At 40.1% G+C, this 15,662-nt stretch overlaps 1 protein-coding gene across 4 annotated transcripts in view; it reads right to left on the bottom strand.

Moving 5' to 3' along the window:
* Positions 1–15,662, bottom strand: part of CADPS2 (calcium dependent secretion activator 2) — a 283,863-nt gene that overhangs the window by 127,339 nt on the left and 140,862 nt on the right. For all 4 annotated transcript variants that reach the window (XM_075274223.1, XM_075274224.1, XM_075274225.1 and 1 more), the window contains exons 14-15: positions 4,776–4,877; positions 1,689–1,752 (exon numbers count right to left, since the gene is read on the bottom strand). In XM_075274223.1, coding sequence (XP_075130324.1) covers positions 1,689–1,752; positions 4,776–4,877 — 166 coding nt within the window. The remainder of the gene's footprint in view (positions 1–1,688; positions 1,753–4,775; positions 4,878–15,662) is intronic.

Genomic DNA, 15,662 nt, shown 5'->3' with positions numbered 1-15,662 from the left:
CCACTTTGTTCTTTTCCAACCATCTTACCAATTTTTTAAAAAAGGGGGATTGGAGATCAAGAACTTGGCACAACAGATTTCCTATAACTTTTTTTGTATACGGAATCGAAACCTATGCCTTTCTCTGGCTGTTAGAGAATTTGTTGCATTATCAGACTATTTAACTTTACACTCCTATTAGTTGGCTTAGTTTATGCCAAAACAATGCAGCACATTTTTGGTGCTCAATGCTGCATCTTGGGGTATTCTTGCTTTCGTGAGGTCAAATAAGTCATAAAAGAATAATAAATGTGGCACAAGGCGTGTTAGCCTATTATTTGGCCAAATTCTGCCTAAATACTGGTGGATTTTACTATGTTTCAAAATATATGAAAATTAGATTTGCTCTCATTTAAAATTATTATTGTGAGCTTCCTATTATAGGTATACACGAAATGATATATCTGCACAAGCTACAGTATATCTGTGTTTGTTCCTGTGCCTGCTAGGAAAAGCTGATTGATGGGTTTGGCAGAGGTCAGTCCCCCACCAATCTGAAATGAATGACCTATCATAAGGACAGGTCATCAAAAAGGATAACACAGAATAGTCATTATGCCTATGGTACAACAACAGCACCAACATAAAAACAAAAAAACACAGTATCCGGGATCAGGGTTGTCATTCAAGATCCATAGGGTTCAGCAGGAAAAAAAACTTTGTCTGTGAAAGTTCACACTGTGCATGCACCTACAGATTACGTGCACAGTTCAAATAAGTGACTGACACTCTGTGCATGGCTGCTAGGCCTGCCCCTGCTTGCCATAGAGTTAGTGGTCTGCAAGTGAGCTTTTCAGCAAACTTCTCAAGCAGAACATGCAACAGAGGTGGCAGGAAGATGCACACGTTTCTAAATCATGTATACTTCCTGATACCCTAACCTTTAGGAATACAAAAAGCAATGAAACATAACCACACAAATGTAGAGCGCTAAAGCAAAGGAGCAGGAACAAAGGGCTTCACAGAGTACTAAAAACAACGAATATTCAACCTTCTGTATAAGACTCAAGGGGGAAGACTGTTTGCAACGTATAGCCTTTCTGTGTACATGTAATGGTATTACTCTAAATACTGTACCTTATTTTTAAGCTGCACTGTTGAACTACCCAGAAGCACTTTTGCCTGTGATCACATCTACATCAGCCATTCTGTTATTCTGCTACATCACAGAAAACAGAATTTAAAGAGGAGCTTTTATGTCCTCATGTGTATGCGGTTTTATATACCGCTAGAGAGCTGACAGCGCGCTGAATTTAGCACACTGTCGGCTTTCCCTGTGTGTGCCCCAGAGTGTTAATCTTGGCACTGATATCTCCCCATTCTCAGAAGGGTGTTCATCACAGCCTAGCGTTGTACTGTCCTTGAACACCCAATGATTTCAATTATTACTTGAATACGTTGTCATTCAGATTGTTAGCATCAGCTTATTTAATGGAGGAAAATGCCAGGTTTGCAGGATTTTTCCTCAATTCTAAAAATCTTAAACCTGATAGAACAGAAGCATACTGATAACTGAAATCATTGGGTGTTTAAACCGATCAGTTTCTCTCCGTTTTTCTGTTCCTTTGAGAGCACAATGCAACTATGAAGCCACCATTAGACCCGTTTTACACCCAATGTTAGCCAGAAGATTCAATAACATGACTTACTCGTTCTAGTAGAGATAATGTGGCCTTCAGAGCGCCTTCTGGTCTTCCGAAAGGGAAACAATACCTGTAAATAAACAGGCATAAGTCTAAACTTATTTCTGAGCGGTTTGACACTTTGTTTTGTTATAGAAAGTGCAATGTCGTAAACATTATTGCATATTGCTAATCAGAAACTTAGAACAACCAAAACAGAAAAAAACAAATACAGTAATTACTAAAGACAGAAATTTTACCAGACAATTAATGAAGGATAATTAGAAACAAAACAAACATCAAGACCCCCAAAAAGAATAAAGTAGATTTTTACACACATCCTATTGAAATAAAGGAGCTGTTACAATTAGAAACAGACATGCTGGGTCTTCCAGAGTTGAAGACACTCTTTGTAGCTGCAGTCAACTCTAGTTAATAGATGAGGATACTCCATGAAATCATAATTACCTATTAGGATACCCAGCAATCTAACATTTAGCACCTAAGCTATTGATAGTTGACATGTTCCACATAGGAAAATCATATAAGGTTAAATTTGGTGGCACTCTTACCTAGAATGTATCATCTACAGTTTTTGCTAATTAACAGCAGATACTTATAAATATTATTTATTTCCAGATTGTTTTTATTCTGATACTGGATTTCTTATTACATTTTCTTTACATGGTTACAAGGACAGCTATCTTGCTGAACTACTGTTAACAGCATTCAGTGTTATACTGTGTCATGGGGACCTGTATGTGAGAGTTTTAGAGGCACCATACCGCCACCTGCACACTTGATCCAATCTAATCCCCAAATTATTCCTGTTCTTATTCTAGGCCTAACCCGGAACTTCAACCTCTAACAGTGGCATCTTCTGCTTCATATATAAACATGCATCCTTCACACCTCTCTTTAATAAGTCATCTCTCCACCTGTCCAGCTATTATCCCATTTCATTACTACTGTTTGCCACAAAACATCTTGTACATATCCACCTTGAACTGTCCTCCTACTTCTCATCTAAGTTTCTTTTTTATTTGCTACAATCTGGCTTCCAACCACATCCTAACCAAAGTAGATAATGATCCACTGTGAAAGCCAAATGACATTACCGTGTTCATCCTTCTAGACTAGTGGTTCTGCAAAATTTTGGGCCAAAATTGTTAGAAAATGCTTATGTGTGGGATTTTTACATTTTTAGTAATGTAAGAGCCACTGCTGGACATTATACTGTAAGGAGGGGCAACTGTGTGATATTATATTATATGGGTGGCACTATTGGACATTATACGGTATGTAGGGCCACTCTAGTTTTATAATACTGTGTGGAGTTACACTATGAGACATTATACTGTATGGAGGGTTGCTATGGGACATTATTCTGTAACAGGGATCTATGGCATGAATGGTGGGGAGCTTTCTTAATAGAGTTCCACGGTAACCTTAATCCACCCCAGTGATATGTAATAAATTCAATTTACCTCTCGCTCCTTAAACATCACTGGGAACCATTTTATTATATGTGGGGAGCATTATTTTATATGTGGAGGCTGTTATAGTACCTGTGGGGGCGCTGATGTTCTATTATACTGAGTATGAGAGCACTGCTGTGGACATTCTACTAAGTATTTCTTTTTCTCTAAGTTTCTGGGCTCCTCTTCTCTACAGTTCTGTTGATTCAGTTGGCTGCAACCTACCCATTGTCCTGTCTTAACTTTCTATACCTTTTATTGTAATCTTTGATAATGAAATGACAAACATGATCTCTACAGAGCAGGAAGTGTCAATCCTATATAAGCTGAGCAGCTATATGGAAGGATACATGATTTCAGGATTTTTAAACATGCACATTAACATGGATTAAAACACAACAAAAAAAATATAAAAATTCAACAAAAATTCTTTAAAAGATATATTTAGCATATAAACTTGATGTATACAGGCATTCATTTCCTGACAACACATTTGCATTAAGGGGTTTTACATGTAAAGCCTTATCTTTACACAGATTTTCAAAGATGTAGGAAAAGTTCATTCAAGTAACCAGAAAGCTGTACAAACATCAAGTCTCATAAAAGACATATTGCTGAATGCCTGGAAGATCCAAGCAAATTAGCTAAACACTGAAATATGTCACATCACAGCTTCATAAGGGTTAAGAAAGTCTTCAGGTCATGTACCAATTTCTTTTATGGCCATTTACTTTTGTGCTATTTATTTACATGCAGCATTTATTTCTATGCAGAATTAAGCTTAGAAAATTAAAGTTACAGAAAAAGCATGTTCGCCCTCTAATTAAAATGTCCCTTAATGAAAAGCTTAAAGTCATTAGCATCAATGCATTTCACATGTCTTAATTGGTAACAAAGAATAAGTTAACAATACCCATAATCCATCTTTTAATTATAATAATAAAAAAAAAATCATTTTTCATGTACTCCCACAATAATAATTTCTCATAGATTTTCCATAATCCTCCAACTGCTCCATACTTTGTTTACACACCTTAACTACCATGCCACCCGGTTTATAAATGATTATTATAGATCCGGGATTACCCATAAAACCCTGGATAAAGAGGTCCCACTGGGCAAGTTCTAAAGTGTCATTAGGATCACATCAGATGTAAATAATGTAGCCCTTTTTGCAGAGTTGTCTTGTTTGGGATTATACCTAGTACATACTAGACACTAATTAGAAACTTGTACAGTAGAAACCTTAACTACAATAAACTGAATATACTGTTAGAACGCAAATGTCAAATATGATGCAGTGCTTGGTGTTGGAATTCACAATCTCATTCAATTTATATGGGGAAAACGGGGGCCTGTTCTTGGGGATGGTGGGAAATTCAATGGCTGGACCTCCACTGATCAGCAATTTATTACCATCAGTGAATGAAATATTTAAAAGGTATCAATCACGGGATAGGTGCATTTTAAACAGGGACGTCAACATTAACGCACCCACTATCTGCTTATATATAATGCAATTGTATATTTATACCTGCAACAGAAACCGCAATTAAGAACCTGTGAACTTGTAGTATTGTTAAGTTAAATGTTGAGCACACAAACACCATTAAAAGCATTTTGGAAGATAAAATACCTAAAGTGACTTATCTGATTCTCTAAAAGTACAGCAAGCCGATCTTTAATCTCTTCAAACCGATCTCGCTCCTCGACCGTAACAGTCCCAATTCCGTCAGGCCTGTAAAAACAACAATTCTTATATATCCTTTATTATAATAAATCCTAGCAACTACCTAATAATAGCAATTTCAGTTGTTACACAAAAAAATTCATAAGATAGCAATTTTTTAATGTTACTTAATAAATTTTGCATAAAAGGTCTCTCCAACAAATGACACCTAACCCATAATCCACAGGAAAAAGGATAAGTGTCTGATCAGTGAGGGTCACAAATTTCTCTGAAAGAGACGGGAGTGCCTGATGAAAGACCATACAGTACTCAGCTATCTCAGACAGACATATAAAAGTGAAAGGAGCAGTGGTCATGTATGTTGGCTGATGTTCACTGATAATATTCATAAGGGGCAACACGGTGGCTCAGTGGTTACACTGCAGCCTTGCAGCGCTGGAGTTATGGGTTCAAATCCCGCCAGGAGCAACATCTGCAAGGAGTTTGTATGTTCTCTCTGTGTTTGTGTGGACTTCCTCCCATTATACAAAGACATACTGATAGAGTAAAATAAAAAAATAAAAATACATTGTGATCCCTATATGGGGCCCACAATCTACATTGAAAAAAAAAATAAAAATTCATAACTGCCCATTTTGCACAGGATCACGTATTTTCCATGCGTGTGGTATATGGGAGACATCAAAACAACTAGTCACCTCCTCTCGCAACAGACTTCTAAAGGCAGCAAGCTCTAAATTGATCCCTCAGTAAAGCTGAAAATCCCCCGCCTTTTTCCTTAAATATTTTCTCTAATATTGTAGCGATAATCCTTTAGTTCCATAAGGATTATGTTTTTATTTATCAATTATTGGACATTATTGGTTTCAGGTAACTTCTATTTATTGACTGGATGCCTCCTCCCAAATAAATATATGCCAATATTTAAATTGTATTGCAAAAATTTAAAACTTTTTTTTTTTTTCCATTATGCTATGCAGTGGTTAATAAACATAGAAGCTGTTCCATAAAGATTGTTTGAGAAGCAATAAGAGGATTACTTATTTCTTTCTATTGAGCTGTAGGATGGGGAAAAAAGGTCTTAAACTAACTATAATACAATTTCTATGGAGATCCCTGTAGCAAATATCACTTAAATTTTAATTCAGTCTTTCAGTGAAAAGGGCCATATCCTAGCCAAACCAAATTTACTAGTATCCTACTGTGATGCAACATTTTATGCATCCATTACTAAAGCCGAAGTCGGCTAAAAATTCATATAACATATACTTGAGCAATACAAAATTTACCTGACATGATTCACTTCATGTCAGTTTTAATAAAGAGAATAGGGTACATAAACATTCTAAATACATATCAGGGCCACAAAATAATTAATTAGTGTCCAATGGTCCAGCTTTCTCCCGTGAATGGAGAAACCCGTGCATGCCCAACTCTCTCTCCTTTCACTACAAGCTCATTTATTGAGGTAAATGATGGACTCTAAGGTGAGAACTGTACTTTATTAGGCATTTATGGTATAGCCTATAAAACCATAGAAACCAACATGTTAGCACCCCGGTAATAATACTTAAAAGGACCTATTACAGGACAATTATCAAAAGGAATGTTTGTAGGCTTCCTGAAAACTGTGGGTAAGGCTGAGTTTACACGGTCCTTTTTTTAGTTAGGAATTGCATGGTTTTAAATGACAGTAATGCTTAGAACGTTAGTAATAACATTGGATAGACAGTCCATCAAGCCCAAATCTATAATCTCTAATAGCAACACGTGTACACACAGCCAAGATGTATATTTCTGTGGACACTAATACATGCCACACTCTGTGCTGGATTGACAAAAAACCCTCCGGTATGGGTCTGCTGCAAAAGCCTTAGAGCCAAAAGTGAAGTCAAACCGCATCCGTAGTCATGGTTTTCTTGATTAAAACATTCTTATTTATTAGTCCATAATTAAAAATATGTACAAAACCTGAAACCAGTGAAAAAACATATAGCACTTACACCATGATGAGACAGACGTATAGACGACAAACGACAAACTGGGTGCCTACGCGTTTCAAGGCCGTAGCCCCTTCCTCATGGCAAGACAAACCATGAGGAAGGCGCTACGGCCTTGAAACGCGTAGGTACCCAGTTTGTCGTTGTCTATACGTCTGTCTCATCATGGTGTAAGTGCTATATGTTTTTTCACTGGTTTCAGGTTTTGTACATATTTTTAATTATGGACTAATAAATAAGGATGTTTTAATCAAGAAAACCATGACTACGGATGCGGTTTGACTTCACTTTTGGCTATAATCTCTAATATTTAAAAAACAAACAAACAAACAAAAAAAAACAGTATGAGCAGGATGCCAACCACCCTATATTAGGATAAAAACTTCCTTCCCAAATGCAAATATGGCAATCAAAACAAATTTCCTCAATCAACATTCTATCCCATCCCAACATTCCAGTTCTTAAAACTTGTGATTCCTATATATTCAAGAAAGGCATCCAGGTCATTCTTGAACATGGATAAGTTATCAACCATCACAAAATAAGACTGTTTATCTTGTCAAGTGGTCAAACTGACAAATCCTCTAGGCAGAAAGCGTGCCACTGATTTTTAGGGTGGGTTCTACCACAAAGTCTGTAGCAGATTCTGCCTCAATTTTGCCTGAGACTGGGGGATTATGGGAAAAATATGCAAATCTGTTTTCCAAGATGTATATAGGAAAACAGTGCCTCTGATGTTTAAGGGGGCTGTCCCTAGAGGACAGCAAACAGAGGCACTGTTTTCCTATTTACATCTTGGAAAACAGATTTGCATATTTTTCCCATAATCCCCCAGTGGAGCAAAAAAAAAGGCTTTTGTAAGACTCCATATGCCTGTGAAGGTGATCTCTCCTTAAGAAGTGATAATATTCCCAGAACCTGGTCTAGAAGTCTCTCATCGCTGCCAAATCAGTTTTCCCTACACTGTGCTGAGGAGATCCAACCAGATCAAAACAGCGCTGTTCACAGCTGGGATACTGATTTGGCTAAACCTCGCATCATAGCATTAAAAGTTTGTTGAAAAAGTCAGGCATGATGTTTAAGGGGGCTGCCCCGGGAGGGCAACAAGCAGAGGCACTGTTTTCCTATTTAAATCTTTGGAAACAAACATCCAAAACCAACCAAGACTGGTGTTAAGTTTGTTCAAATCCTGCCCCCTTTGTGATTGGCTGTGCCCTCTTCCACAGACTGTGAGCAACTAGGATCACTGTACAACTTTTATTTTTCAAGAGCAGAATAGAAAATGAAAGCTGAGCTGTGATTGGTTCCTAGGCTTTTTATGACACTTTTCAGTATAATTGTCAGGATACGGAGTCGCCGCGGTCTCCTTGCTGCGCGGCGTCTCCCTGGGAGACGTGTTAGGAGTTCTATTGGGTGTGCTTAGGTCATTAAGGGTTAATCTTTTCCTTGCTCTCAGTCTCCATGCCGTTAGCCATCAGGTGTGTTTTTTCTCTGCTGCTATTTAATCCCCACCCAGGCATGGATCCTTGCCAGCCATTCACTTTGTGTTTCCTGGTCCCCTGCTCAGTCTGATTCCCTGTCTGTCTGTATTCCATATGTTTCTTGGTTTTTAGACCCGGCTTGTATTTTTGACTATCCCTTGTCTTTTGATTTGGTACCTTTTATTATATCTCCTGGATTGACCTCTTGCTTGTCTGACCTCGCCTTCTCTTCTGTGTCTTGCTGGGACTTGTAGTCCTTCCTGGTTCCATGCGGTTTAGTTTTTTGTTTTGCATTGCAGTTACACTGTGCTTTCTGTTTAGGTGTGACCCCTGTGACTCCAGTCCCTAGCACTTTCAGGGCCTCCTCTTCCCTTATCCTAGCCGCCGGATAGAAGCGCAAGGAGTCGTGGTAGGCGCACTTCAATTAGGAAGTGCATTGGTCTGCCTCATCTCAGATACTACAGCATAGTTATAGCTGCAGGGCCTGCGACCCCTTTTGTCATTAGTTGCACAGTGTTGCTTTCCCAGCTGTGTCACTTTGCACTGCCTGACCCTGACTCCAATCCTTACAATAATTGTTAGTTTTCCCTGCCCTGCGGCTGGCTAGATGGCTGCTAAACTATACACAGAGTAAAAAAAACTAATTTTTCAACACACACACGAGAAGTAGCACAAAGTACATACAGTTTGTCTGCTGCCCTTCAGCACCCTTATCATGCCCCTTTCCTCTGCACAGACTTCTATGGGCAGTATAAAATCCAATCTTAAAGCCTGTCTCGTCTTTCATTTCGGGAGCAAGAGCGGTTTAGAAAGTGGAGGGGTAGATGGATAGTAAATGTGCTTGTTAAGTTATATTGCAAAGGTTTTTTTTATATTTGCTCATACTACTGATATATGCAGCATTGGTTGAAAGTACAAAGCCTATTTAAATATCACAGTAATAAGAAACAGAAGTATTCCAGTATTTAAAGCAAAGTCACAAGAATGTATTGAGCCATCTTCACAAGGTAACGTTTTACCAGGGAGCCATTGGATTTCTAATGTTATCCTTTTGCCACATCTTTTTCTATAATTATTAGAAAGATTGAGTAAAAATGGACCATATAAACCCCGTGGAATCTATGCTCAAAGTTAGGAAAAAAAGTACAGAAATGTGATGTGATCCAAGATGAACAGTATCTGTTTTTTAAATGACACCTTGCATCGCTGAGTTAAAAGATGTAACATGGCTATATGTGTTGATATTTAATAGTCTGCCTAGGTTGTCAGAAAAGATTGTGTATCTCCAAAAAATGTAAATATGGCTGTCATATTAAAAGTTACTTGGGCATTTCACACCAGTGACAGAGAAGAGCCAGAGGAGCAACTAATGACAAGTGAGAAGGAAGACACAGGGGACTGTCATATCAAAGAAGCATGACGATGCCTGATTTATTGTACAGAAAGGTAAGGCCATGCCATTCACTTACTGTATTTCATTCTGCACAACTGATTTATCCTTGGAATGTCAACTATAAATATGAGCACAGTTGCAAGATATACAGTAGGTAGCTATGTCATGCCAGACTTCTGAAGTAACGGTAGGTAAGAAAGTAATTATCGGGAAGACACCTTAAAGGGGTTGTCTCATCCGGTATACAGCCACCGGGCGATCAGCTGATCTACCAAGTCCTACTTTTGGTACCGATGTGGCAAACAGTTGCTTTTGGTGCAGTAAATTGTAAAGAGTCGAGTCAGGCCTTGCAGTGGCCAATCCAAGAAAAATGTGGTATTCCAGAATGGCTCAAGTTTGCTAGAATAGAAGAAGCTCACATTGAGCAGCGCTTCAATTCTGACTCACAGAGCGGGGTCTCTAACAGGGGACCCTCCTTTATGATGTGTAATAAAAGATATGTACAGGGGGTATCACGAATATTATGCATAGGCAAATGGTCTAATGTCTGCTGTGGGGTGGCATTATATTTTATAATATACTTCTCCAATCCATCTTTTGCTCATTAGGCTATAACCCTTCTGTGCAACTCAATGGGGAATTTGGTGGGCGCTGAAAATCTGTGGGAAAGTTGCAAAATCTGACTTGTTCTGCAATTTAAGATACATAGCTAGATTTAGGGAGTGGGCTATTTCCATTTTATTACAATAGCGAAAATTATTTTTTGTCCACTTGGCAACAGACTTAATAAAAATAGGATAGCAATGGCACTAAGTCAGTATTGGCTCATCTATGTGCTGTTAATATACAATAGTAGCAACTAGAGATGAGCGAACACTAAAATGTTCGAGGTTCGAAATTCGATTCGAACAGCCGCTCACTGTTCGAGTGTTCGAATGGGTTTCGAACCCCATTATAGTCTATGGGGAACATAAACTCGTTAAGGGGGAAACCCAAATTCGTGTCTGGAGGGTCACCAAGTCCACTATGACACCCCAGGAAATGATACCAACACCCTGGAATGACACTGGGACAGCAGGGGAAGCATGTCTGGGGGCATAAAAGTCACTTTATTTCATGGAAATCCCTGTCAGTTTGCGATTTTCGCAAGCTAACTTTTCCCCATAGAAATGCATTGGCCAGTGCTGATTGGCCAGAGTACGGAACTCGACCAATCAGCGCTGGCTCTGCTGGAGGAGGCGGAGTCTAAGATCGCTCCACACCAGTCTCCATTCAGGTCCGACCTTAGACTCCGCCTCCTCCGGCAGAGCCAGCGCTGATTGGCCGAAGGCTGGCCAATGCATTCCTATGCGAATGCAGAGACTTAGCAGTGCTGAGTCAGTTTTGCTCAACTACACATCTGATGCACACTCGGCACTGCTACATCAGATGTAGCAATCTGATGTAGCAGAGCCGAGGGTGCACTAGAACCCCTGTGCAAACTCAGTTCACGCTAATAGAATGCATTGGCCAGCGCTGATTGGCCAATGCATTCTATTAGCCCGATGAAGTAGAGCTGAATGTGTGTGCTAAGCACACACATTCAGCTCTACTTCATCGGGCTAATAGAATGCATTGGCCAGCGCTGATTGGCCAGAGTACGGAACTCGACCAATCAGTGCTGGCTCTGCTGGAGGAGGCGGAGTCTAAGATCGCTCCACACCAGTCTCCATTCAGGTCCGACCTTAGACTCCGCCTCCTCCAGCAGAGCCAGCGCTGATTGTCCGAATTCCGTACTCTGGCCAATCAGCACTGGCTAATGCATTGTATTGGCGTGATGAAGCAGTGCTGAATGTGTGTGCTTAGCACACACATTCAGCTCTACTTCATCGGGCTAATAGAATGCATTGGCCAATCAGCGCTGGCCAATGCATTCTATTAGCTTGATGAAGCAGAGTGTGCACAAGGGTTAGCACACACATTCAGCACTGCTTCATCACGCCAATACAATGCATTTGCCAGTGCTGATTGGCCAGAGTACGGAATTCGGCCAATCAGCGCTGGCTCTGCTGGAGGAGGCGGAGTCTAAGGTCGAACCTGAATGGAGACTGGTGTGGAGCGATCTTAGACTCCGCCTCCTCCAGCAGAGCCAGCGCTGATTGGTCGAGTTCCGTACTCTGGCCAATCAGCGCTGGCCAATGCATCCCTATGGGAAAAAGTTTATCTCACAAAAATCACAATTACACACCCGATAGAGCCCCAAAAAGTTATTTTTAATAACATTCCCCCCTAAATAAAGGTTATCCCTAGCTATCCCTGCCTGTACAGCTATTCCTGTCTCATAGTCACAAAGTTCACATTCTCATATGACCCGGATTTGAAATCCACTATTCGTCTAAAATGGAGGTCACCTGATTTCGGCAGCCAATGACTTTTTCCAATTTTTTTCAATGCCCCCGGTGTCGTAGATCCTGTCCCACCTCCCCTGCGCTGTTATTGGTGCAAAAAAGGCGCCAGGGAAGGTGGGAGGGGAATCGAATTTTGGCGCACTTTACCACGCGGTGTTCGATTCGATTCGAACATGGCGAACACCCTGATATCCGATCGAACATGTGTTCGATAGAACACTGTTCGCTCATCTCTAGTAGCAACATGAAGATTGATTGTACATAATAAGATTTCATTACTATTGTTGTGAACAACTAAAATAGGAAGAAATGAACCATAAAAAAGCATGTTAATCCAGAGCTCTATAGTAAAGAAGACACAAGTATTCTAAAATTAGCTCAATTAACTATCAAGCGGAGAGTGCAATAAGGCACATTTTCTCAATTTTACAAATGCTATTTACCTAGGTCATAATAGTAATCATTATCATTTTACTAGGTTAATTGGAAACATTTTTCATTTCATTTTTTCTTCATTACTTAATTATGAATACAAATTCTAGAAAATGAATGCAGAGGAAAAGACTGCGCAGAGGAAATTAAAGCAACCAAAAATGCATATCTGTACTAAAAAATAATAAAAAAAAATTAGTACACATAAACCACATATCTAATTGTGAGCATTGAAATAGTAGCTTATCTGATACAGCAAACTGTGAATAAGCAGCTGTGTGTCGCGATAGTCCACCTTAGGCCAGGCCCCGCATTACAGAAATGCAGAGTTTTTACAGTACCAGCAAAGTGAATGAGATTCTGACTAGTCCCATCCACAATTTGTGGACAAAAAAAAAAAGAAAAAGAAAAACGCTGCGAAAAAGCTGCTTTCTTGAAAAAGGCAGCAAATCCATTTTTACCTGTGGGAATGCTCGCTATAAAGTTAAACCGCAGAGACAAACGCAGCAAAAATACAATGAAAAACACTGCTTTAAAAATGTGATGAGTTTCCGCTGCTTTTTTTTTTTTTTTTTTTTTTTTTTTTTTTTATTTACGAAGTGTTTCTTTTATCTGCATTATGCAACATGGCGCCTTAGCCTAAGGGTCTAAAATCTGAATGCTACCATGAATATTACTGCAATTGATTTAAGTTTACCGAGTCAATACAGCAAACCCATTGGCACAATAAATGGATGTTACAAGTACTAGACACAATCTGTTGAGTATATCCATGGAATTAACCTTATAACACCCAACCAGCATAGGTTTATGAGGAATTGGTCCTTCCAGACTAATCTGATCAGCTTCTATAGAGGTCTGGACATGGGTAATGAGGTGGACATGGTGTATCTGGACTTTTCATAGGCATTGGATACTGTACCACATAGAAAGCCAGTATATAATGTGAGAATATTGAAATTGCGGGAAAATATATTAATAAGGGTTAATAAGTACTCAAGCTGGGTCACAGGCACCAGCGGGTGTCACGGGAATCAGTATTGTGTTTTTAGCATGTTTATTAATGACCCCTTAGAGCAGTGGTTCTCAACCTTACTAATGCCACAACCCTTTAATACAGTCCCTCGTGTTGTGGTGACCACCAACCATATTTTTCATTTTTTTTTTAACCTCCAATACTGCTGCTTTCAACACAATAGCTGCTCTCTACACATGTTTGACTGGTCCGCATAAGTACATTATGGAGCCAACTCTGTCACCTACACTGTATTTGTACGGGGTGTATGTGATTAAGTTGGTACAATGTCATCATCATTCTGGGTACTTGTATGTAGGCGTATCTGCATGTGGGCGGACCCTACTGCAGATGGATAGAGGAGTGGTGTCTGGGTTCCAAAAACCTTACGAATTATGTGTTTTTCAATGGACTTAGGCGAGCCCTGCGGAAAGGTCGTTCAGCCCCCAAAGGGGTCGTAACCCACAGGTTGGGAACCCCTGTCTTAGAGTGTTTACAAAGCTTTTTACAAAGTTTACAAAGTTGACATATATGCAGATCATACTAATCTCTGTAAATTAATCTAAACTGAGGAGGACAATACAATAATACAGGGGAAAACTAGAAGCATGGATATGACTTGTTAAATATAGATAAATGTAAGGTTAAAGAAATAAAATGTATGATTATTAGGGTTGAGCAATCATGTTCGGAAAAGATCGGATTCTGAGAAAATTTCACGACACGATCTTTTTAGGTGGGATCGAGATCGGTGATCTTTTCCCACAATGCTTTGCTTAGCCTTCACACTGAGTATACACTGTATACTCAGTGTGAAGGCTCCGCTGCAGGTCCATAGGAATGAATGGAAGCAGCCGACACACAGCCTTAACCCCCTGCTGGCTGCCTCCATTCATTCTAATGGGAGACTAAACTAAACATCTGTAGTAGCTACTTACCTCCAGAGATGGCAGGTCCGGTGCCCGATGTGTTCTCCTTCTGCCTCTTGCTGCCGCTCCACGCTGGTCTTCTCGCTGCGCCGCCTCCTTAGTGTTTAAAGAGCTTGGAAGGCGGGGCTTGTGGCTTAGGAGAGTGTGGGCGGGTACAGGGCGGGGAGACGTGACGTCTCCCCTCCCAGTACCCGCCCACACTCTCCTAACCCGCCCACACTCTCATAACCTGGCAGGGAGGGGGCAGGGAGCAGCAGCGAAGCAAAGAAGAAAGAAGGACCGGGCACTGGACCAGCCATCTCTGGAGGTAAGTGGACACCAGGGGGGACTAAGTAGCCAGAGGATTAAAAAAAAATCCTCTGGCTACTTAGTGATTCACTACACAGCGTGGATTCTAACAATTGTTAGATTCCATGCTGTATAGTGAATAGGATTTCTTTTTAAATACGATCTCCGATTAATTAAAAAATCCCATCGACTTGCATTGGGATCAGAATTGGGATCGAGATCGGGTTCAAATGAAAATGATCGGAAATCGGATTTTAAAATCGATCCTGAAAAGTCAAGATCGGCTCAACCCTAATGATTATGTATTAAATAGTAGTTTACTGGGAAGACTGCAACTGAAAGAGACTTGGGGATTTTGGTGAACTGTACGCTTATCTTTAGTGATCAGTGCCAGGCAGCTGCTGCAAAGCAAATATTATGGGATAGATATGGCATAGATGCTTATAACAAGAACATAGCGATAATTCTATACAAATAACTCGTATAGCCAGGGCCATTTTAACACATTGGTGGGCCCAGTGCAAAGATTTCATAAGTGCCCCCCTCCTCCATTCACCACCACCACTTAGAAATACGTGACTTCCACAAATTATAATCCCCACTTACTGGCCCTCACACAGTATAATGCTTCCCTAGTGGCCCCATACAATATGTCCCCCTCCAGTTGCCCCCCTCCCCAGTTTGATGTCCCCCTCCAAGTGCACCTACAGTGTACTCTCCCTCTCCTACCAAACCAAAATTTAAAAAAACACACTATGCTCACATTGCTTTTCTGGTCCAGAGTCTTTACGGTGCTGGAGGCACGATGAAATTGATGTCATGGCTAATCCCATCCACACATTGCAGAAAATAATACGGAAATTATGCGATTTGAAAAATGCTTGCATTTTCGCAAATCGCAGCATGTC

This window comes from Leptodactylus fuscus, chromosome 5 (genome assembly GCF_031893055.1).
Source record: "Leptodactylus fuscus isolate aLepFus1 chromosome 5, aLepFus1.hap2, whole genome shotgun sequence".
Taxonomy (NCBI): Eukaryota; Metazoa; Chordata; class Amphibia; order Anura; family Leptodactylidae; genus Leptodactylus; species Leptodactylus fuscus.
This window is presented reverse-complemented; position numbering and strand designations above follow the sequence as displayed.